General features: G+C 46.9%; 2 protein-coding genes and 1 long non-coding RNA gene across 5 annotated transcripts in view; 1 reads left to right on the top strand and 2 right to left on the bottom strand.

Moving 5' to 3' along the window:
- Positions 1-13,063, top strand: part of LOC135383492 (uncharacterized) — a 63,516-nt gene extending 50,453 nt beyond the window's left edge. For all 3 annotated transcript variants that reach the window (XM_064612919.1, XM_064612920.1, XM_064612918.1), the window contains 2 exons: positions 10,311-10,439; positions 12,788-13,063. In XM_064612919.1, coding sequence (XP_064468989.1) covers positions 10,311-10,439; positions 12,788-12,967 — 309 coding nt within the window. In that variant the 3' untranslated portion in view covers positions 12,968-13,063. The remainder of the gene's footprint in view (positions 1-10,310; positions 10,440-12,787) is intronic.
- On the bottom strand, positions 2,161-3,833 carry LOC135383491 (uncharacterized). The gene is made up of 3 exons (XR_010419908.1): positions 3,330-3,833; positions 2,913-3,028; positions 2,161-2,347 (listed from the first exon to the last, which is right to left on the bottom strand). It is a non-coding gene; the product is annotated as an uncharacterized LOC135383491 (long non-coding RNA).
- Positions 13,064-20,223: 7,160 nt separating the features above from the next.
- On the bottom strand, positions 20,224-23,148 carry LOC135384648 (uncharacterized protein K02A2.6-like). Its single transcript, XM_064613841.1, has one exon. It carries the CDS (start codon positions 23,146-23,148, stop codon positions 20,224-20,226), a length of 2,925 nt encoding a protein of 974 aa, XP_064469911.1.
- Positions 23,149-23,948: the final 800 nt, after the last annotated feature.

The following is a 23,948-nucleotide window of genomic DNA, read 5'->3' as shown; positions in this document are numbered from 1 at the left end:
CATGTCTTTACAACACGAATAGAAGTTACATCTCGGAAAAAACAAAAACATCTTGTTGTAACTTATAAATGTACCCTCTACTCCGACACTGTAACTTCTAAGCGAAATCTCCAACGATAATCTCTTTGTTAGTTTCTTATCGTTTGTTTTCCTTTTGTTTTTCAGCATAATGCTACGTTTCAGCCTCCCATTCGAGACGACAGTTGCGAATCTACGCTGTTATTTTTTATCTGTTTCAGCGTCACCTATACGTCAACTACATGTTATCAATGCTGTATGAACACAGATTATAAGTTCGCAGTCTGAAATACAGATAGTATGTTTCTTTTTAAAGGGTGGAAAACAATTGTCAATGCCGCAACCACCAAGATTTCCGATTTCGCTGCGTAGCCGAGCCTGGTCTAGGTCTATCCACACTGAGAGCGGTTTCCTTGAAACGCTTAACGCTCGTCGTCCGTCCGTTAACAAGTGTAATCTGTTTTAATCAGTGGTTTTCCTCGCGTTTATCATAGTATTGTCAGGAACACCGGAAAAGCTAGATGTCGCTAGCAAACAAGTATATTTTCGATGTTCTGAGGGGAAAGTGTAGTGAGTGCGAAGATTGCAAAGAATATACAACCGAAAACGAACGTCACCACCGCAGCCCTAATTCACACACTTCATACACTGGGTAAGTGTACATTTTGTGCTAGGTACGTGCGTTATTTTGATAGCAAGAGCTCTTAGCGCATGTTTGTTGTGATTATGGCAAGCGTTTTGCGGTCCTGCATATGAACGCCACTTACGCTTGCTACTTTTCTGCTCTTACTTGGTCGCCAAGTCAATACACCGGCGTGCATTTTGCGAGCTGCGGATATATGCATCGAGATATATAATTCGCAGCTTCCTACTTGTTGTATTCTTACGATATTCTAAGACTCAATCGCGGAGTGAACGCCTTCCCGCATTTATGCTGATTTGTACCTTGTGCTTTGTACGGATTTGAATGGTTCCGTAAATGTTACTCTCATTGCCCAAACTTTTGTTCCCAGGATCCCACATGCAGGTTCACATACCGTCACCAGCGCAATGCAGTACCTCACAAACTCGTCCCAGAGCGCCTCCAACGCTGATAACGCAGTAATGTAGTGTCTCCTGCGTTACTGTACACTCATATTCCTCAAGGTTGTGTGCGTTTTATGTAATACTGTATTGCCATTTGCGCTCGCCTCTGCAACACGAATGTGGAATAAATTTTTTTCTGCTGCAATTCTCCATTTCGTTGGGTGTGTTCAGCTTAGCAAACATAGGTCAGTTGTTTTGACTCGCTAGCTTCCTCGCACTTTTATGCATTGCTTCTCACTTAGAAGATAGTTCTTTTTTCCACATACATGGTAAAGCGACCATGGTTTCTCTTCACATCAGAATCGCACTTGTGCACAATGTGTCACCTCTCGACAGACTTCTGTTTTTGTAATATACATATGTTCAAGATCTCCTTTTCTGCTGGTTCATTTTGGTACCTTGGTGTGTTCTGTAAGTGTCTGTCGATATCCCACGCACAGGGTGTTTGTTTTTATTCGCATCACACCAGCGCTCATTTGACAGGTGGGTTATGTTAATTTTCGCAAATTAACCCATCCGTAGTTACAAACATTTCCGACATTTCCTGACGCATGTGTTTGTAACTACGGATCGACTAATTAGCAAAAATTCACATAACCCACCTGCCAAATGAGCGCTACTCTGTTGCGAATAAAAATGAACATCCTGTATAAAAAGCCGCACGTTGGCGTAACCTTTACGGGCAGGTGCTGGATTGAAGGTAACATCTCATTACGGCCCGAGTCTCATTACGGCCGAAGTCTCATTACGGCCGAAAGTCTCATTACGGCCGAAAATCCTTTAATCCCCAAGTGTCTCGTTACGGCCAAAGTCTCAATACGGCCGAAGGTAGTCTCACTACGGCCGAAGATGTCTCATAACGGCCAAAAAGAAAAACGAAGCATCCACCATAGTAGCTCTGTATATACTGTGTTTTATGCTTCCCAAAATGTGTCCGAGGCGGTGTGCCCCCACGGCTTGTGTCACACACAATGGTTCATGCACACAATATTGCGACAGTGTTTCATGCATCCCTCGTGAAAAATGTTTTTATTGTCATATGTGTCACATGATATTTGTATGTGTTACGCCATTTTCTCTCAGTATTCAAGCAACATCCTACTCGTTGGTTCTGTGAGCAAACTGTATGTGTGTGTGTTCTGAAAAGTACTCCACAAGGGAGCCCACTGGGAGCTCCAGGAGTCACATGACCTATGACCATGATCTTCTCCCCCACTAGCTGCCTTCTACAATTTACGTCCACCTGAAATTTACAAAAAGTACATAAGCCACTGAACAAAATGACATATGCTCTTGTTTGATGATGACTATAAGACATATGCTGTCAAGCAGACTTTTTTTTTTCATATATTCAAAACATATTCAAGAATTATGGACAACAATGACAATTACGTCATAATAATGCAGCTGCATAGCCAGGAAACTATTTCAGGAGGTGTTTTATGAGGCTTGACATGGGGTGGAGGAGTCCCCCTCGTCAGTGCTTTATCCAGACCCCCCCTAACTTTTTTGCCTGTGCACCCCCTACAGGGGGTGCCCTTGCGATTTCAGCTTCAGATACGTCTGTAATGATATGTTAAGCTGTAATGACGTAACTATTCCAACAATTTTTTCCAACACCCTTCTTGTGGTTGGGATTCTGGATAAACCACTACCCCTTGTTCATTTTCGTGGGGCACTACATTAGAGCTTATGCCACTGCACTGATGTCACAATGTTAAAAGTGTGTGTCACTCTGGGCATTCGGAATTCCTCTAAGCTACAATATGTAAATTCAGAATATCCGAAGGGTAAACATCAGATGTTACCTGCAGGCTTCATGCTGAAACGCGTGTACGCAAAACACTTCCGCCGTGGTGGGCGACGCCGTTAGTGTAATCATACACGCAAGACAATTGCGGGCACATGGAGTAGTGGCAGCAACCTGAAAACGATACATTTTCTTGTTACATATGAGTAATCAAAAATATACATTCCCGCATGTTTCGTTTTGTCGTTTGTAGGAAGCGCTAGTAAGGGAACAGCACTTGGTTGGTCACATGCAAGCCACAATGCGAGAGGTGCCGATATTTCGATTACGCGATCAAGAATTAAAAGTCTAGGACCATGCACACTTCCCCATGCAACTACTTCCCCAGCATCGTGAGACATGACACCCATGACATGACACCATGTATTCACGTATAGTGTAATGATATGCAGGAATGAAAAAGATGCCAACATACCTGTAATCCAGTGTCCCATAAGTTTGATTCGATTTTTTGGCAGCTACCATGAAGAGCAAATGCACGATTCACAAGTTTCGTTTCGCCATTTTCATTGTTGATTTCGCAAGCGTCGAGCAATCCCACGTGACCTCCTTTGGATCAGTGAAAAGTGAAAATTACTCGCGTCATGAACATATATGTTCATCTCAGCGCAAATCACGTTTTGCATGCTATAGAAGGAGGGGGGATCAATACTCTTCCTTTCGTGTTTTGATATCTTGTTGTTTTGCTACTCTCACTTCGGAGTTCGGATGGTGTCTAGCAACGTTGGGTACCTCGTTTCTTGTGTGTGTGAGCGAGTGGTTGCTGTTTACGATGTGTTCATATATCGCTTTGTAGTGCTGTAATGTGCAAATTAGCGGACTTTATAGCGGCTCTCTATTTTCCGTCGTTGTCTTTCGAGCAGCGCCTGTTGTTCCGGTAAAAATCGAGTTGAATGAATCGCCACAGCCCCAACGTATATCGCGCAGTGTTGACCAAGACCAAGTCAAGCAGGAATTCTGGTGAGTAATGCTTTCGTAGATTGCCTGTCTTAGTAGTGTGCTGTCCACACATAGTTGGATTCTCATAAGAGTAATTTAAATTAATCAAAACAGCTGAAGTGCCTGTAATAGATGTAACTCGGTATCCGTTCGTAGGTTTGCGCCGTTTCTAGTTGGTTGCGCGTTTAGGAACAACAAATTTATTCGAAGACGATAAGATACCGATAATGCATCACCGTACAGCAGCATTTACTCGTATCATTGTGAGCCATATTTCATTTGTTAAAATTTGTCGTCGTATTTCTTCAAAAATAAAAGCGCAAGTCGGCGTACTTGAATTGATCTCCAAGAACTGCTTACGTCGAACGTCTGCAAATGTTGTACTTATGTGCCTTCGCGCACCATAGTAGGCACAAAGCATATCTGATTAGAATAAATACTTCAAGAGGAAGTCATTCAAATACATTGTTATTTATAGCTGGTTTTCCATTCCAGGCATGGTATGTGGCTGCACGAAGGATTCCGAAAAAGAAAAACAACAACATGGCTAATAGGATGTTGCTGCCCAGGGAGTCCTGGCGAAGAGGTGAGCTGTTAAGATCATCATAAGGTTCTGTTGTGAAGTGAGAAATTTTGTAGTAGTGCACGAATGTTAATTCGTGCACTACTTTTATAAAAAAGAAACCAGAAATGGAAAGTTATGCATGCATCATTTCATGAATTGTAATGTATTACTATTTGGTATTCACATGTTTCCATTAAGGGAATGAACTACTGAACCTATACTCATATCATGGTCATGCTCTGTGTTTACCTGGAAGTCACATTTTTAAGGCTTGTCATTCTTTTGTCTAAATGAATATTTATGTTAACCTTGTATGAAATAGCAGACACGTATCAACACGTGTGCAGCTTGTGCACATTAAAACGAGCCATGTAGAGACAAATGCTTGTTTTTTTTTTTTTTTAATATTCTAGCCTATTCATGGTTGCTCATCGCTTCTTGCAGGTTTACTCATTCCAGAAGCAAGAATTGTATCATTGTAAGGCGAATGGAAATAAACTGACATCGACTGAGATAGGTGCCCTGTCATGGCCAATGACTGTAGGATGGCTCCAAAAGCGTCACAACAAAGCCAATATTCATCTAGCTCTCTACAAGTAGCTAACTCCACATAGTAGCCTGCTTCACAGCCTACACTACCTTGTGGGAGTACACATTACACAATATGTTGCATTGTGCTGTGGTATGATAACATACCGTTTGTCTCGCAATATGTGTATATAAATATGATAAGGGCCCTAAGGGCACAGTGCATGGCTTATACCCTGCTGAATATATATCCATACCTGGCTGCGACATTGCATATCAATGCAGGTTACAATACACATTTTGACATTTGGCCGTTATGAGACATCTTCGGCCGTAATGAGACTGCCTTCGGCCGTATTGAGACTTTGGCCGTAATGAGACACTTGGGGATTAAAGGATTATCGGCCGTATTGAGACTTTCGGCCGTATTGAGACATCGGCCGTAATGAGACTTCGGCCGTAATGAGATACAATCGGATTGAAGGCCGTAATCTCTAATTAGTGGGTTTCCTTGTAACTTTTATAAAAGGGGTCGCTCAGAGGGTACCTGGTAGCTTCTGAAATAGAGGGTAAAATATTGCGATTTTTTACCCTTTACTAAAGGGTACGGAGTTAAGAGTGTATTGCACTCGACTTTCAGTACATTGTGCTGCTTGGGAGGCTTCGCTAGGGACGCTGGGAGGGCTATGAAGATAGTAAAAGGTCGTCAGGTTCGTAGATGACTTTCCAGTGCTCATTGAGCGTGATGATTGTTTGCCAAATGCCCAGGCTTTGACCATCTTAAACACCTTCATATAATCATTTGCCCCACTGGCGATAACGTTTGAGATGCCCACAGATAACGTGATTAGGTTTCTTGACCTTCATTCCACGAGGACCATACGTGTTTGACCAATGCGCCCAGAAGCAACAAGCCGCTTCTGCCGTTTGGATCCGCTCACTCTAAGCTAGTCAAGAGACGAATTGTGAATCACTCTCTCAAGGATGCCTTAGAGAAGTCCTGTCTGCATAGGATGTGGTCCAACTTCCAACAGCAAACATCCAGACAAACATATACACAATGTCTCTCACCAAAGTCTCTCCCAAAAAGGTCGACAGTCGCGCAAAAGTCAAATCTTCTTGTTCCCAGAGACTCATAAAAGTTGGCTCCTTCATTAAACAAAAGAAAAGTATATATCATGTGCCAAGGAACACAGGAACGCCTACACAGGTATAAAGACCGTTTAAGGAAGCACGGTAACAATGCCAAAAAGAAAAAATGATGGGTGGCCAAGCATTCACTGCAGGGCCATTCCAGCCAAAATCAGCCAGAGATGTAGCTCGACCATCTTATATGCCGCTGAAAAAAAAAAAAAAAAATGTGTGCATTCCTTTAGAGGTATGTACGAGGGGTGTTCAAGTCAAACCGGGACTTTTCATTTTTCGCAAAAGTAAAATGAACTTACAGGCGAGAAATTAGTTTTATTTTTCAACGTAATCTCCAGCTGCACTAACGCACTTGTCCCAGCGTTTCATGAGGGCTTGGATGCCAGCAGCGTAGAAATCCATACCGGCGCGTAGCAGCCATGATAGGACCGCATTCTTGACCTCGTCGTCGCAGCTGAAGTGGCGGCCCCAAAGGAACGCCTTCGGTGGCCCGAAGGGATGGAAATCGCGAGGTCTTGACTGTAAGGGGGATGTGGCAGCAACTCCCAGCCAAGTTCCTGTAAGGTGCGTGTCGTGAGATGCGCGGTATGCGGGCGTGCATTGTGCTGCAGGAGGAGGACTACTTTGGTGTTGAGGCCGGGCCGCTTTTGCTTCAGCGCCTTATGCACATCCCTGAGAACCTGGCAGTAATATGCACTATTGATTGTGGTACCACTGGGCAGAAAATCAACATGAACAACGCCAGCCTTGTCCCAGATAACTGTGGCCATGACCTTATCCGCAGACACTGGGCTCTGAGCCGCCCGGGCCGGGACCATCCTGCACTGATGTACGGCCGTCTGAACCGTTTGCACCACTCAAACGCTTTGCTGCGGCTAAGTGTATCGTGGCCATACTGAGCCTGAAGTCTTCTGTGAATTTCAGATGATTTTACGCCCTCATTCGCGAGAAACTTCATGACAATTCGCTGTTCGATGTGCGCGCTCACCTCGTTGTCGGCCATCTTGTCCAGCACTGTTTTGCACAAACTTTGGACCCCCACGTGGTGAACGCGGAGGGCTGTCGCGCGTGAAAATGACGAAAAAGAAGTAGCGCGAGCCATTTGTACACTAAGGGGACAGAAAGTCCCGGTTTGACTTGAACTTCCGTATATTTCGCTTCTCATACGACTAGAAAAGTCAAATAATGTAACATACTATTACTGACAGGTGCTCCGCACAACTGTGACGTTCGCCCGGGGCGCTTTCACATAGCGATTAGTTTCGGTAATCACGTGTTCTTGTGCTGCCACTGGGAACCAAATATACCGCGGGGATTTTCACTAAATACTCTATACTTGAGCATTGCATCCTAGATCCTTTTGGTTTTCGTACCATCGCTTCACCTGCATTACCGCCACATACACGGCTCTGGGCCCAAACATGAAAAAGCGTTGTCCGGTCCGCGTGCCCTTCTGACACACACAGAGGGCATTTCTACGCTTTCTTTGTCTGGTGTTCTGTGGTGGTTGTACGTTACGTGAATCTCCATACAGTTGGTCATAAGCATAAATAATCTCCGGCTCCTGACAGAATGCTAACTTGCAAAAAAATGTTCGGAAACTTGGCCCAAAACGCGCTCCGTTCTTGATCTCTTACGACGTCACCGAATTTGTTCTCGTTTCATACGCTCTTCGGGAAGCTGGATGGACCCTTCCCCTCCAGCACCAGACAAAGAAAGCGTAGAAATGCCGTCACAAGGGCGCGCCGGACCGGAAAGCGCTTTTTCATGTTTGGGCCAAGTTCGAGGCGCCCCCAATGCTCAAGAAAACAAAATATTGAGAGAAAACGGTTTATATCCTACACACATGCCCCTAAAGGAATGCACACGATTTTTTTCAGCGAAATCTATGAGGGTCGAACTACACCTGTGGCTGGTTTCGGCTGGAATGGCCCTGCAGGGAGTGTGAGTACGATGCGATTCCTGGCTCTCGCAGTGTGTTTTGAGGGGCAGAAATGAAAACAAGATAATAAGAGAAGGAATTGAAGAGAAGAAAAATTGCCTCCCTAGCAGAAAACTGTGTTAGCACTCCATCCATCCGTTTCACACTGATAAGGAGAAGAGAAGGCCCAAGCAGCACAGTGTACTGAAAGTCGAGTGCAGTAGGGGTGGCCGGTATGTGTTTTATCAATGTTCTTTAGTTTCACAATTCTGTTCAAGGCCTTCCACCTACCCGTCCACCCCTATTGCACTCGACTTTCAGTAAATTGTGCTGCTTGGGGATATACCTAAGGATGAATCAGCACTGACTCCGCTGGCGCCACGTTTTCGATGTTTCCATTTGTGTCGTGTATAAAACCACCCTTTTCTTCCCTTCTGCATTAAACAATTGTTGGAAGTAAGAGTTCGTGTACGTCTCGTCCCTTGTTATTTTGTGATTGTGTTCAACTTGTGCGCTTTCGAGTAAATCATGTTGAACCAAGCCCAAACTTCGGCGTTATTCACGTTCGCTAAAAACACGTGGTGCGAGAAATTTTTATGCGTAACTGCATAATGCCTATAGGGCTCCAACCTCAGACAGCGCACCGGCAAGCTGTCTCATACTTTGAAGTGGGAAGCATCACCTTGAGCTTGATGAACGAAGTAGACAAGAGGATCACAAACCAGGTAATGAAACTTCATTGACAAACAATAAAGGATTTGATTTGATTAAACCAAAATCAGGTTGGGGTAAGGAGGTCCCAGAGGGGAAAGGGTAACCGAGGGTTGGCTTACACAAAGACTTTGTGAGGCGATTGCAGAAGCTTTGAGTATGATCCGGGACGGGTTATCTTTTACTACACAGAGGCACAATCAGTGCATGAAACAACACGCTCTGGCAGTTCTGAAGGAATGTTTTTGTTCCTAACCGACCACACGTATTCTTGGATACGATCTGGTTTGCCATACCACAGCTCAAGGGGATCGAATAAACGACACCAGACTCGCACGCTACATGTTGATTTTTGTGCTTTTTTATACACGCTGTTTGATTGGGATGCAGAAATGTGGTGAAGCTGCTAAGGTTATTTTAGACAGAATATACCACACGGTTACTGTTGGGCGCCAGGACCTTTCCCAACAGATGCGATATCGCGTGGAAAAAGGGGAGCACAATATACGGGGAACCTGCCGCCAGTCTAGCGGGTAGGGGGGTTCGAAACATAGGTCTTCCAAATGACGGAAGATGTCGTCCCGGGAGAAACACGCTGACTCGTGGCAGGAAATTTGATTATGTAGTGAGGACGCGACCAAATGCGAATACGACTTCTTAACAGCAGAGGTTAAGAGGCAAAAGTGGCTTCAGGCCTGACCGCCCATACGATCAACACAACCTGGGTGTGGAGAAGGTAGCGTCAAGGACATGGGGTGATCGTCACACTGGGTTTCAAACGTAAAGGTCAATTCAGGGCAAACTGACCGTGCGATTTCAAGGGCATCGAGTGCCCTAGTGGCAACTAGAACTACAACTAAGACGTCGTCAACGTAACGCCGCACCAACGCATTAACCTCCTCTTCGAACTGGGACCACCAGGATTCATCTAGGACTGAAAGGTATATATCTGATAATTTCGATAATATTTGTATAATGTCGATAATATTTGTATCGACAGACGACCAATTACATATTACCTTCGCCTACGTGTAAAGTTTGAAATTAAAGTTAATGACAGTTGATGACAAATAGAGTGACACAAGTTCCAAAAATGAAGATGCAGATATCCAGTTTGAAAGGGAATCAAGTCTCTTTCCGTAACATTTCTTAGCCTCATCAGACTCCTGTCTGCTTCGTTCCTCAAGCTCAAGATGATGCTTCCCACTTCAGCGTTACACCAGCTTGCTTGCGTTCTTTTCCTTCGGCGTATGTACTTTTGTATGGCACATCCGAAGGGATGTTAAAATACAGTAATAATGGAAACATTACGTCGCAACACAGACTAGGGGAACGGTGGCAAAGGCGATAGAACGGCTTGCAATCATATTCCTTCTAGTCCCGTTCCTTTTAGCCACGACGTCATTGATGAAGCACCCTGTAGCTTGCAGCAAGAGCCTGAAGACGGGAGCCGCCGATATTTCGAACAGAGACTGTTCTACTGGGCTGTTCCATATATGGGCAACTCCCGCCAACTTGAGGCTTTTACTTCAGCCTACCTTTTACCGGGTCGCTGGATTCTCTACTTTTGGATTTGTACCTCGCAGTTATGCAGCGTACCAGAGTACTCTCCAGGAGCGACGTTCATGTCTGCACAATCTCTCCAAATGTACTCCTTCGTTCCGGCTCGTCGATGGCTCTTCGTCTTCGACAATCACGACACAGTTAAACGGAAGGTAGGACCTGTATGCGCTGTAGTGGCAGAACACCATATTGGACTTTCAGTATTTGCTTGTTGAGAGAGATCGATAATGTGGCCACATCAAGCGACTGCAAATGTACGTCCAACGATTGAGCCTAAGATGTACCGTTGCAGTATAGATGAAGCCAATAGAGAGTTTTAGTACATCGTACGATATCGCCTTTGCGTACGTAAGGGATAGTGTTGATGGTTCTGCGAACGCCCATAACAGAAAGAGAGCTTCACGCAGTGCGCGGAACCACGAACGCTATCTGTTACGTACGCTATCGCCTTTGCGTACGATGTGCTAAAACTCTCTAATGAAACACAGAGTGACGAACACAACAGTTAGGCCTCATAACGTTCAGTTCTATATTTCTATTAAAAACGTTGGTTGACGATAAGACACCAACAGTGAAACAGCTCAGTTCACTAGCTGCCATTCTTAATCGAAGTACGTGTGCATCAACCACGCGTGAGCATTGAAGACGCCTCGAGCATATATTCTTTTACCGCGTGATATGAACGCGTGAACTTCCTCCCGGAAGTGTCACGCAAAATATTTCCCTTGGAAGCGCGCACATCATGAGAAAATTAGTTTACAAGAATGCGCGCAGCGGCGGCGAGCTTCCCCAGCTCCTGGCATGTTATGACGTCAGATCATCCGTCAACTTTTATTGACAACGGCGAAGCTGGAGCAAAGCGACCAGTCGACTACTCTGCGTCAGACAATCACTATTGACGACCCTCTGTTTACAAACATGTGACGCCACGAAAAGACCGGGTCGAGGTTATATTTTGCTGCGGTGGGCAAGAAGCCGGGAATTTTGCCCAGGCTGATAGGCTGACAAAGCTGATAGTGCCCACCAGCATGCTTTGCGCGGCAGCGTTATGCAATCAATGACGTAGGGCCTCAGGTCGCCTATTAGCAACACCTCTTAGATTGCATATCAGGATTCCGCGCTTGCGTCACCCACGGAGGCCAGCCTAGCTTTGGGAGCTGCTTCGAGCTTTCTTCTTGTTCTCTCTTTCATTGACGTCATAGCAGCATCCACAGCAGGCCTTCGTGTGTGACGCTGTGTCACGTGGGCGCAGGCCTTCTGCTGTCTAGGAGGTGTTGCTATTGGACGGATGACGTGACGTCGCAGATTGGCAGCCCAGGAAAGAAACTTTCCGAGAGATCTTACGCTCTGGGATTGCGCATCGCGCTTATACTTTTCGTGCGAATGTGTGTCTCAGGGCTTTAAAAAAATATAGCCCTTCTGACAGTTTTCCCGGTAAAATGGTTACAGATAGTTTTCCAGTGCGGGAACTCTTCGCGTCACCACACAATAATGCCATACGAGGCGATACACGATAAGTAACAATATCACACACTAGCAAGAGGGCTCCTCATGTTTTGGGTGTCATCGCGCCGCAGAGAGAGAGTACTGGTGCGAACGTCAGCCATTTTCGTTGCGTCACTCCTTTGCGAACCGCACCCCCCCCCCCTCCACTGGTGTGTTCTCTGTGTAGATGTGGACCTAACCGGGAACGATGTAGAGAGGATGTGTACGGTGTTGAGTGTCAACATGAGTTGTCACCATGGCAACAGAGCCCCGCAAACGCAGCACGTGAGCGCCAGCTTCAATTTTCTCGACGCAAGCACCGCAAGCCAAGTGCCCAATAGGAGGAGAGGATATAGCGCATGCGCACTGTATGAGCGGGGAGCTAACGCTGCGGCGTTTCCCTTTTCTCCCTATGGGGTGCGCTAAACGGCGCTCGTTCATTGGACGAACGTAACGCTACAACGCAATGATGTGAACGGGGGCTACAAGAGCGGCAACGTGAACCCGTTCGGCGATCAAAACGCACGTAAACGCAAGCTGTAGACGCTAGTGTAAAACGCAGCAGTGTGAATCGTCCTTGAGCTACTGGCCATAACGTATGAGATGCATCGACGCAGCCGGTGAATTCCGTTCCTTTTGTACCGCTGTCGATAGGGAGTTTTAAGGAGTGCCTCTTTTTTAAGCGCCCTCCGGTTCCAACTCCGTATCGCTGTCAGTCACAGTCACACATATCACAACGTGATGTCGTCCATTTCAAAGGAACCAGGCAATTGGCTATGTTTTCGGAAACGTTATCGTGAAACTTTCACGTTTTCCTAAAAGTCCCTGTTGTGTCGTTCCGCGAGGAAGAATTTTCGCGAAGATGTGTCTATAAGGCAATCGGCAGTTCCAAAGATAGGCGTGCAGAACAACAACGTTTCCTTTAGGATCTAATTTTAGCTTCCCTCGAGGGATCGGGCCTCGACCAAGTAAGCGAAAAAAGTAAAGGAATAACAACAACCTTTCTGCATTTCAGATGTGCCGCGTTCATCGCTCGTATCCCCATTGGACCTTCGGCTGGGCAATGAGCGAAGTTGAGCTTTCTGAGGACAGCAACGCCTGTACATCGTCCCATAATCGCACGAGGTTTTCTCTATTGAGGACCTTGAAGCGGTACATCAATATGACCATCTTTAATGAAGGCGATGTTTGTTAGCCGTACACAACCCTGTTGTTGTGTGGGCCATAGATGAATTGACACATTCGTGCGGTACTTCTGTAATAAAAGACTTTCTGTAAACACAAAGCACAATTTGTGTCCGCGTTCAATCACGTTTTGTAGGTAGCTAAGTGTGGTTACGGAAGGTTTATAGCGGTGGCTGTCGTTTCTTTATCTCCGCTTTCGTAATTGAATGTACTACGACGTTACTCCGAATGAAGAAGTAAAAATGAACACATCAATAGAATGCGCTTAGATGTCGTGCACTGGTCCTATATATACACTTCACATTCACTTAAGCAGACATGCATACACACTTTCAGTGCACTTGTCATACCTCTGCACCCTCTGTGCCTCATCATATGCGCTGGAGCACTGCACTTCCTGAACTCCGCAATTATCGTGCACTTTGCACTTATCATTCACTTACAACCACACTTTCTGTACACCTTGCACGTTCTCTACCATGCTCTTGCACTTATTCCATGCCTTACCCTACACTCACGCTCTGGACTTTACACGTCCTTCCACTTACCATGTTTTACCGTCTTACCATAAACTTGCGGTCTATGCTTTCCAAGATCACTTTCTGAGCACTCTACTGCACGCAAGGCGTATATACGCTGTAGGAAATAATTGCGATGGGTGTTTGTCGACACGCTCTAGAACTTTCCAATTCCCACCTCGGCCCTAAGACGAATAATTAAATGTTAGATAGTTAATTCCCCCTAACTAATTAATTAGCCACCATGAAAAAATACAAGCGATTAGAACACGCGGCTCCTCACAATATTCTACAGTTTTCATTCGCTTACGACGCATCGTGTTTTTTGTTGTTTTGTCTAGATCCCGGTGCACATTGGAGACCCTGTATAACAAAGAGAAGGACGTTTCCATTGACTAATAAAGAAAGCCTGAAGTTACACCCTATCTGTTTACGAAACTGTTACACAAATATTGATTAGGTATTTGTGGAAGATTAAAGGGCCACCGAAGTACAACAATTTCCCCCAGCGGAATGAAATACGCCGTTACCTGGCCGTCTTGTTCCTTTTGTATTGCTGTCCACGTAACGGCGTCTTTTATTCGGCGATGACAAATTCCGACACTTTAGTACTCCTCTATAGCATGCTCTGTTATGTCCTCTATCCTGCATCACAGGCTCTACAGAGGCAGGCGGACAGATATAGTTATGAAATCATTTCTAAAACGATGTGGAAAGCAATCTGAGGCTGCATGTTATGGGTTTTCGTTATATGCCTCCAATAAAACCCCAGTTGTCCGCGAATATGGTGTATTGTTACGCAGCGAATTATCCTCTTTCTCAACTGAATATCTAAGTTGCACCCTTGTAGTTCGCCAGACACAAAAGGCAACAAGGGGATTGGAATAAAGCGAAATAAATTTGTTGCCTGAATATTTTAGGTATAGGAAAGAACGACATCGTGCAATGACGCCGATAGTTTTTGATGAGTGGGACATGAGATGGCTACTAGGAATATATTCTCCGTCATTGTCGTAAGCGTGAAGACATCATGTCTTAAATAGACGACAATCCATTTACTCCGTACGCTTTCACTGCACTTCGCGCTCATCATATACTCCATATTCCATAGTTTGTCCTTCGACGGACGTGGGTCGAGTTCCCAGCGGTGCATGTCGTTTGTGCTTCCATACCCGATGGAATGGCGTTTGCCCTCGGCGGCAGCGGAACCCTTTTCGCACAGTGCACGGCGCTGCGATCCGATAATCTTTTCTTGGATTTATCACGCTGTGTAGCGACGTAACCACTCCAGGATCCCCCGGAGTCACGACCTCATACAGGCTGTAGTTCTAGTTTTGTTATTGCACTAGTGATTTGGGGCTACAGACAATATGGACCCGAACATTACTGTCCAACATTACCGCCCTCAACTTGTCGCGCGCATACCCCTTCTCTTTCGTCCCGTGCCGCTTGCTTTTCCCCGACGGGAATTTCTACAGCGGGTCAAAACTATTACCCCTTGGAGTAAATGTTTCGCCTGTCCTCCCATACAGAATATTCCGCCCCTGATCTGTGGTTTCACCAACGAAATTCGCCATTACACCCGTGCTTTTCATACGTTTTTGCATTAATCTTCTGTTTGCATCTACCTCCTCCATCCCTTCATGCCTTACCATAAACTTACACCGTATATACTTTACACGTATTTTGTTCGCAGCACTAATAGCGACTACTACGACGTTGAAGAGTTACCCTGCGCGGGCAACTAGCTGTAACAAGAACATCAGAGGTTGTCCATGAGCAGCTGTACTTACGAAACGTCGCGGATGTCCCGTAAGAGACTCCGTTTGCGTGAGATATGTCACATGTACGCAATGAAACGTTATGAACCACAACGTTTGCTGTAGCCGCGGTTACATGAATGCGACAGGAGTGCATCGTATCGAGTTATCGCACCTCCTCGCGCCTATCCCGATCCCCACTCGCGGATTGGTTGACGTGGCCTTGTCGGAGAGGATTTGTTGCGATAAGTCGATACGATATGCTCTTGTCGCGTTCAAGTATTGTCACGGTATACGCAGCTGCACACAAACTAGTGAAAAATCCGTGATGCATGGTCGGCGGAAGAATGTCCGACTTCAACCATGGGCTTTCCCAGGAGTTTTTCCAAAGGGAGGCAAAGTGCTTCCAGGGGGGGGGGGGGGGGGGGGGCTAGCGTGCAAGCCCCCTCCCCATCCACCTCTTTTTCTGGAGACGTACGTTGCGAACTGTGCTCCAACTCATGTGGTGGGGGGCTTTCAGAAATTCCTATTACGACATCTGAGAATAATCATTACGACCTATGACTAAAGAGCGCACTATTTTCACAAGCGACCTTGGAGCTCCAGGGTTGGGCCGTTGCCCCCCTTGCTCCCCCCCCCCCCCTCTCAGTGCGCCTATGACTTCAACCTAACTTCGTCCTATTGGCATCGCAGACGAGATTTCTGGAAACAGTGTTTGGGAGCATTCCGCTCGCGAGGGATCGATTATCGTCAGGGTGAGTTTTATCACTGTCATTACCACCGCATTAGTGCCTGACAATATAAATGAGGTCGGATTTCGTTTGCAGAGGACAAGTGTTTTGTGTCTGCGACACTGATGACGTCTGCGTTGAGGGCGAGAGTAAATGGCACCAAGAAGCTGCATCATCCTACTTGCTCAGCCTATTTCAATTAATTTGCTGCGTGCCACTCAAAAGCACTGAAAAGTTTTGAATTGCAGCAAATGGCAGGCTGATGGCGCTGTCTATTGAAGGCTTTTAGGGTAGCATGCGTACTTGGTGTCGCTCGACAAACGCGCATGCGCATGAGGACCCCGAGTCTCTGTTGGAAGCAGAAAGCGGAAAGGATGTACCCCTTTGTGACCGTATTAGCTTCTGCGAAAGGGACATTTTACATGTGCAGTCATCCTATTTGTCACTGCTTACTTTTGCTGGTTATCCTTTCCCAGTCGAAGCGCGCGCTCCCGTTGCCCAGATGATAAACCGAAAGCACTCAGCGCACTTTATACCAAGTCATTGCCACGTGAAAGGGTATTGTACATATAAATATACGCACTGTGATCCCCCCCGAAAGCAGCTACCAGGAATAAGCGCCAATCAATCTTCGAAAATGAGCTACCGTACAAGCACATAAGCATCGTTACAGGATCCCACCATATTGGTCCAAAACTGTCGGCGTGTCCTTTCTCTGTTACGCGAGCAGCAGCTAAGCATGCTGCGACTGTCTTCCCAAGAGACGAAAGTCCCCACCCCCCAATGTCCTAAGGGATGGTGGACCGCTTCCCTCCAAAAGCTTGCAATTATAGAACTGTACCCGCACACTTGCTCGTCACAAGTAAGAGCCGACGACAAATGATGCCAGTGAACTGAACGGTCGCAGACATCAGGTGGGTTCTTGGAACGTGAAGGGCGGGAAAGTACGATTACCATATTTCGGACACACTATTTCATATTGCATCTGACCACTGTACCCATCCACGGGGCGGAAATAACGCGCGCAACTGTATATCACAGGCACCGAGGAAATCCAGCGTGTGCAAGGTCACATAGGGCATAGGCACGTGATGGATGCATGGAGCGCATACAAACCGCCCTTATTCCCTATAGCACATGCAAAATGACGCACGGCTTGACAATAGTTGAAATAAGTTGGCAAGGGAATGTGCATGAGAATGCTCACGAAGCGCTATTGTACCCCGAATATCAAGCTTCTTATACTTTTAAATGTTCCGGGTAGTGAGTATTTCTACCGTGGACACTGGGGCGGAGTGGTTGACGCGTCAGTACAATGAAGGTACACGCTCGATGACCATCGAAGGACGCCATCACTTTGAACGATGCCACCACAACGCTGTATTTATGTGACTCCATAAATTACAGGAAGAAACATTGTAATAATCTCCGTTTACCTTTAAAGTTTCGGTATTATGGATGCTTTATCGTAGCGACAGGCTTTGACGGATTTAACTCTGCCCGAAATATTGCACTGCAGGCTGTTTCAGTTCGCTAACCTTTCAGAAACCTCTGTTGCATAGCTTTCACGGCATTGATGACGTCATCACCAACAGTCGGCCAGTTAAAGCAACGGCGCAATTGGAGCATCATCACGGTTCCTATTTTTGTTCGCCTTTAGGAAAACGCAACCGCAAAGGGAAACAAAGCACAGTGACAAGCACGTCAATGTTGGCTCTCAGAAACGCCGGGCGAAACCCCAGATTGACGGCCAAGTGACGCCTGATGACGTCGTCTCAGACGTCAAGCGACGTGCAACCAATCGAACTCTGTGGATGAGGACGACACAAACAGAAGAGTCGTTCGATAAACCAATAGGAAAAGAACTTTACTGGTAGAGGAAGACAGGGTCGGTGTGTTCCGGCGAGAACGACCAAAACGCGGGACAAGTTTTCTTCGCATTGTTCGTTAAAGAATCGCGGCAAAACTCTATGGAAGGACGAAAAATGAAATAGAGGCGCGTTTCGAACCCACTGTTTTTGGTTCGCGGTCCCTAAACACGGTGGTACTCATACTCTTGTACACGCTTTCCTACAACTGCAACGAGACAGTCGGCATCTGATGAACATTATAGAAATAACTAAGCTGGGGCATGGTGACTAGAGCACTGTTTAGCAATCATTAGTGGAAGCTGAACATCTTCGTTTCCTGAATTGCCTCCATACATCCATGCTTCTTGGTTGGATTTCGTCATGACTATTTGGGCAAATAAACAGTGTAATAGTGTTAACAAATAGTGTGATAAGTTCAGTGAAAATTAGGCTCTGAGGTAGGTGAAGCTTTCTTGGGTGAGAGTGTTTCTTGAGCGGTACGTACGGGTACCATCTGACGTAAAATCAGGCGTTACATGCGAACATGCAAAGGCATATACGTTCGTGTGATTTTCATAATTCTTGCGTTTGCATCTTAGCTTACTTCGTACGGAGTTACTACGTATTCCTGCTTTGGCAACGGAGTTTTGCATTTTGCACTCTGATCAGCTGGAGGAACGTTTTACGACCCCTCTTCAAAGGTATCTGGGATGGGCGGGTGATGGGGGAGGTGCCCTTGTACGCAGACATTCTTTATTGTTTCGTTATTCGTTGAAAGCATTACGAAGCAACGGGGCCATGCAGCGTGCACATATGTGGACAGATTGAACGCAGGATGAACTACTGGTGTTAGAAGGATAATGTTTATTCTCGGCCGACCTCAAGGGGAATCAAGGGAAGGTTCGAAATAGCGTCCCGTGTCATCTCTCACTGTGCGCGTGGAGAACGCAGGTGCAGTTCCTGCAACGTCGCTGGAACAAAGTTGATTGTTTACCCAGCGCGTTCAGTTGCGCTGCATACAGGGTGTCCCAGAAAACGTGTCATTGAATTATAATAAAAAAACTACACCACCTAGAGTCATGCGGTCAATGGCATTTGTTCTTACTGGGTTTTTGCCACCTCCTCATGTGAATGTTGTGTAACGTAAGTTTAATTATGTAAATTTTTGCGAGCTTAAGTCGGAAATTTGCCTAGTAAATGTCACTTTTTTACCCCGCCAATGTGAAGAGCGTGTCTAATTTAGTCAAATTAATGATAATTGACAGGGATATTCAGGGCTATCCCATCGGAAAAAATAGCAGAACATCATGCTCTACGGAGGTCGCACAGAATAGCGCACGATGAATTTTTCAGCGCAATCTTTGTCAGTCCGACGAAAGGATTCCATGCCACTACATCCAACGTGCCATTACATCCAAGAACGAGCCGTTACATCCAACATGCCGGTACATCCATCGTGCCGTTACATCCAACGAGACGTTACATCCATTTTTGGCCATTACGTCCACAGACACAGAAAACTCGGTCAATGGTCTCGATGTCGGCGGCAAGGTCGTTGATTTCGTCGGTGTTTTGTGCTCGTTACGCAACACATGTGTGCCAGAAGGAGGAGTGGATAGAAAAAAAGGAAGCATTTTTTCTTTTACGAAAATGACACACTCGCACACAAAACAGTGTTCCAAGAAGTTTCCCCCCACGCCACATCTGGGATTACCGACCTGCGGAACGTCCACCTATTTCCACATCACAAAAACTGCATATATGCTGCTACCGACTGAACATTGTTTTCTCTTCAGCGACCTCTTCAAAAAGAAGGTTGACCTATTACAGATCACCCCCGTGCCCAAGCTGTTTGGCCAGGGTACAAGGGCTTAACCTGGTTTCCCGTATACAGGAGGTACTAGGAAGAGGTCCGGAAGAACCAAAGAAAGGAAAAAGGACATCTGTCATTTCGTGACGAGTTTTTCGTCGTGCCACTTGCCAGCTAGCAGTTCCAAGTGATTCGCATGCCATGGACCTGGGAGACGTGAAATTTGTACAGTCGAAGCGACGTTCCCGCCACCCAGTTTTACAGTACCGGAGCAGAAGATGGCAGGGCGCCGTTCTTGAGTTTTCGTTCAAGTATGTGAATCCGAGGGACCCATCAGTCGTGTATTATCGATGCATATCTTGCTATGACCTCAGCACCAAGGCCAAGGCTGCCGGCGACACGTCGCCGGTTCCAGTGGCCCATGTTACTGAGATGACCCAAGACTTGCCAGTAGGAAGAGTGATAAAAGATTTAATGCAACATAGGAGCAAAAGAGAGATGACCCGAAACAGCCGCTTCGGTGGAACCAAAAGCAAAAAAAGAACTACGTGCACTCACGCACCTCTTCTTCTTCGCGGCTACTACATCCCTCCCTCTTCAGCTATAGCCATAGCGTTCCGGGCTTTTCCGTGTGCGGGTGGGATAACGCCGGACAGCATTGTCTCCGGATCCAGTTATATGGGGTGGTGGCCGACGGTCGATACCGATACCGATGGCACCGTCATCCCTAGGGTGGTTCTCGTTCTCGGGCGCCCAGGATGCGGGTGCCTCCGGAAAAGGTAACGGCGGAGGGAACCGCTCACGCAGTCGAGAAACGCCAATGGAAATTGCCTGGTCCTTCCACGACTCCACCGAGTTTCGCCCCTTGATGTGGTCCTTGTGCACCCGATGCCGAAGCTGGTGCTCATCTTGGACTACATAAATGACCGATCCCTGCTTAGCCACAATGACTCCGATTCTCCAGTGCGCCTTCTTGCAAGGGTCCAACATCCAAACCTTTTGATTGATCTGAAAACTCCTGTCTCGTGTTTTCCTATTAAAGTTCGTCCTCTGGCGGTCCCGTGACGCGCGAACTTTCGCAGACACGAACGGCTGACCCGGGCAGATAAGGTCCAACGTGTGGCGGTAATGTCGGCCGTTCAACATTCCACAGGGCGGACGTCCCGTTGTGACGTGCGGTGTTACTCGATTCTTGAACAAGAAGTCGCGAACAGTGTCCTTCCTCCCCTCCTCTGTGGAGCGGCGAAGAGCCGTTTTGAAAGTGCGGACAAAATTCTCTGCTAACCCGTTGGACTGGGGGTGGTAAGGCGGAGTAAGAATGTGTTTGATTCCATTCGCTTGAAGAAATCGGCTGAAATCTTTGCTGGTGAAAGGCGGGCCATTATCGGTGACCAACACTTCCGGCAAGCCATTTCGAAGAAACATTTCACTGAAGGAAGTGGAGGTGTGCGCAGCCGTGGTGTTCGTTAGGTGCGCTATCTCAGGCCACTTGCTAAAAGCGTCGATCACGATCAGGTAACGCTTCCCGTCCAGATCTGCAAAATCAGCATGCAGACGTGCCCAAGGCTTTTCGGCAGGTTCCCATTGATGAAGCGGAACCGGGACTTCCTGTGCCGCAACAGCCGCACATGGTCCACAGGACTTCACTTGCTCTTCAATGTCCCGATCTAGACCGGGCCACCATAGATATGACCTGGCTAGCATTTTCATTTTCGTCTGACCTACGTGCCCCTCATGCAGGATGCTCAAAAGAGAATTCCGGAACTTTGGCGGAATCACTGTCCGGAGACCCCATAGCAGACACCCTTTGTGCAATGTCAACTCCGTGCGGCGCACATGGTATGGCTTGACGTCTGCATCGACGTTTGTTGGCCAGCCCTCGCTAACGGCCTCAGCCACCCTGGCCAGCAAGGTGCTTTGACGTGTAGCCTCCGCAATATCTTCTACCGTGATGGGCAAGATGGAAACCGTATGATCCAGGACAGCGTTCACTTCTGTGAGAAAGACGTCAAACACACCCTTCTCCATATCTGTGTCGAAAAGCTTGTCTGGGCCTTCCGGAAGTCTGGAGAGCCCGTCTGCGTTTCCAAACTTGGCCGTCGGTACGTACTCTATATCAAACGTATAATTCATGAGAATCAACGCCCAACGTTGCATTCGGCTTGCCGATGTCACAGGAACTCCCTTCTTCGAGCCAAAAATCATAGTAAGCGGTTTGTGATCAGTGTATAACGTAAATTTCCGGCCCCATAAGTACTGATGAAACTTTCTAACTCCAAAAATTATTGCGAGGGCCTCCCTCTCGATCTGGGCGTAATTACGCTCAGCATCCGTAAGAGTTTTCGATGCTCGTGCTATTGACCTTTCTTTGCCATCGATCTTGTGGTATATGACTGCTCCGAGTCCTGTAGATGACGCGTCGGCGGCTAAGAAAATGGGCTTTGCAGGGTCAAAGTGTGTCAATGTGTCCGCCGAAACCAGCATTTCCTTGACGTTCTCAAACGCTTCTACACATGAACCGGTCCACTCCCAAGATGCTTCTTTCTTCAACAAATCGTTCAATGGTGAAATAACGTCCGAGAGTGACTTCAAATACTTGCCGTAATGTTGCACCATACCCAGAAAGGAACGTAGCTGAGAGACATTCGTCGGTGGTGGCATGTTGAGAACGGCAGACACCTTTTTTGGAGACGGCCGAAACCCACTTGCACTGACCACATGCCCTAGGTACTCCACTTCGGGTTGGACAAAAGCGCACTTTTCTCGTTTCAGCGTGAAGCCAAAATCTCGAAGCCTAGACAAAACACTGCGGAGGTTGTCCAGATGTTCAGCATCTGTCCAGCCCGTAACAATAATATCATCCAAGTAGCAGGCCACGGAAGGAATTCCTGCAATGACTTGCTCCATGGTACGCTGAAAAACTGCCGGGGCCGAGGCAATGCCAAAAGGCATGCGCGTGAACTGAAAAAGTCCCTTGTGCGTGTTGATCACCAGGACTTTCGTGGCCTCTTCGTCCAATTTCATTTGGAGATAGGCTTCGGATAAATCCAACTTCGAAAAACGCTGTCCACCATTTAGTGTCGCCAGTAGCTCTTCTGGCCTGGGAAGTGGATACTGTGCTACGGACAGTTGGGGGTTTACAGTCACACTGAAATCGCCGCAAACTCGTACAGCGCCATTCGGTTTTGGCACAACAACGATTGGAGTCGCCCACTCTGACACCTCCACCGGTCGCAGAACACCGTTTGCGACTTGTCTTTTCAAGTCCGCTTCCACAGCCTGTCTGGTTGCGAATGGTATCGGGCGTGGCTTAAAAAATTTTGGTTGCGCCTCCTCTTTAAAATACAGATGGACCTTCGTCTTGGAACACTTCCCCAGTCTTGCTTCGAACAACTCAGGAAACTGGGACAGTAACGATGCTAATGAGTCCTTCGCCTCTGAGATGGTTCCCACGAAGAGCCGGTTTAGATCCACACCGAACTCCCGAATCCAGTCTCGGCCAAGTAGGTTCGTATGTTCCATGTCGGTAAAGAAAACGTCCAACCTTTTCTTTCGGCCCCTATACGATACTTCCAGTTGAGTTTGCCCTCGAATCGGTATGTTGTCCTTGCTGAAAGATCGTAGCCGAAGCCGTGAAGGAAAGAGCTTGGGCATTCCCAGCTTAGCATAAGTTGAAGTGTCCAGTAGTGTCGTGCCAGAACCAGTATCCACATGGAGGAGTACGTTGCTGCCTGCTATTTGACAAGTAACACTCTGACCTTCACACACGTACGCCAGTCATGAAGACATTGGAAATGTGTTCGACGCTATAGCTTTTCCTCCCTCTTGTCGGACGACCTCCACGGCACATTTTGGCGATATGCCCACCCTTGCCACAGGCATGACAGTTTTCATCTTTAAGCCTACACTTTTGCGGATCGTGATTTAAATTTCCGCAGCGAAAGCATCGCAAACCGTCAGGTCTATCCTCTAGCTTGTGCACGGCTTCGGCAGCGTTTACCTCTCTTGATTCAGCTTCCGCCGTCAAAACATTCTCGGCCAAGGTGACAGCTTTATCCAGCGTCAGCTCCTTTTCTAGCACCAATCTTGCACGAACGCGTTGGTCAAACCCACAATGAATGCTGTCAGCAATGAACAAGTACGAACATCCGTTTCACTTTCGTATGCACGGTGTGCTGTGGTGGCCGAAAGGCGTTGCACGAAATCCTTCACTGACTCCGTGTCGCCTTGCTTTGTCGAGAAGAGCTTGAGGCGTTCAAACTCCTTAAACCTTTTGGGAGTATAGTGAACAGCAAGTCTGCTGGTCAGCTCTGAATACGCGA

Source organism: Ornithodoros turicata, chromosome 2 (assembly GCF_037126465.1).
Source record: "Ornithodoros turicata isolate Travis chromosome 2, ASM3712646v1, whole genome shotgun sequence".
Classification (NCBI taxonomy): domain Eukaryota; kingdom Metazoa; phylum Arthropoda; class Arachnida; order Ixodida; family Argasidae; genus Ornithodoros; species Ornithodoros turicata.
Note: the sequence above shows the minus strand (reverse complement) of the source record. Positions and strands in the feature narration are given on the sequence as shown.

Excerpts from the sequence above, each read along its gene's own strand:
- LOC135384648 (XM_064613841.1), bottom strand. The coding sequence starts at position 23,148 with ATGGAACATACGAACCTACTTGGCCGAGACTGGATTCGGGAGTTCGGT.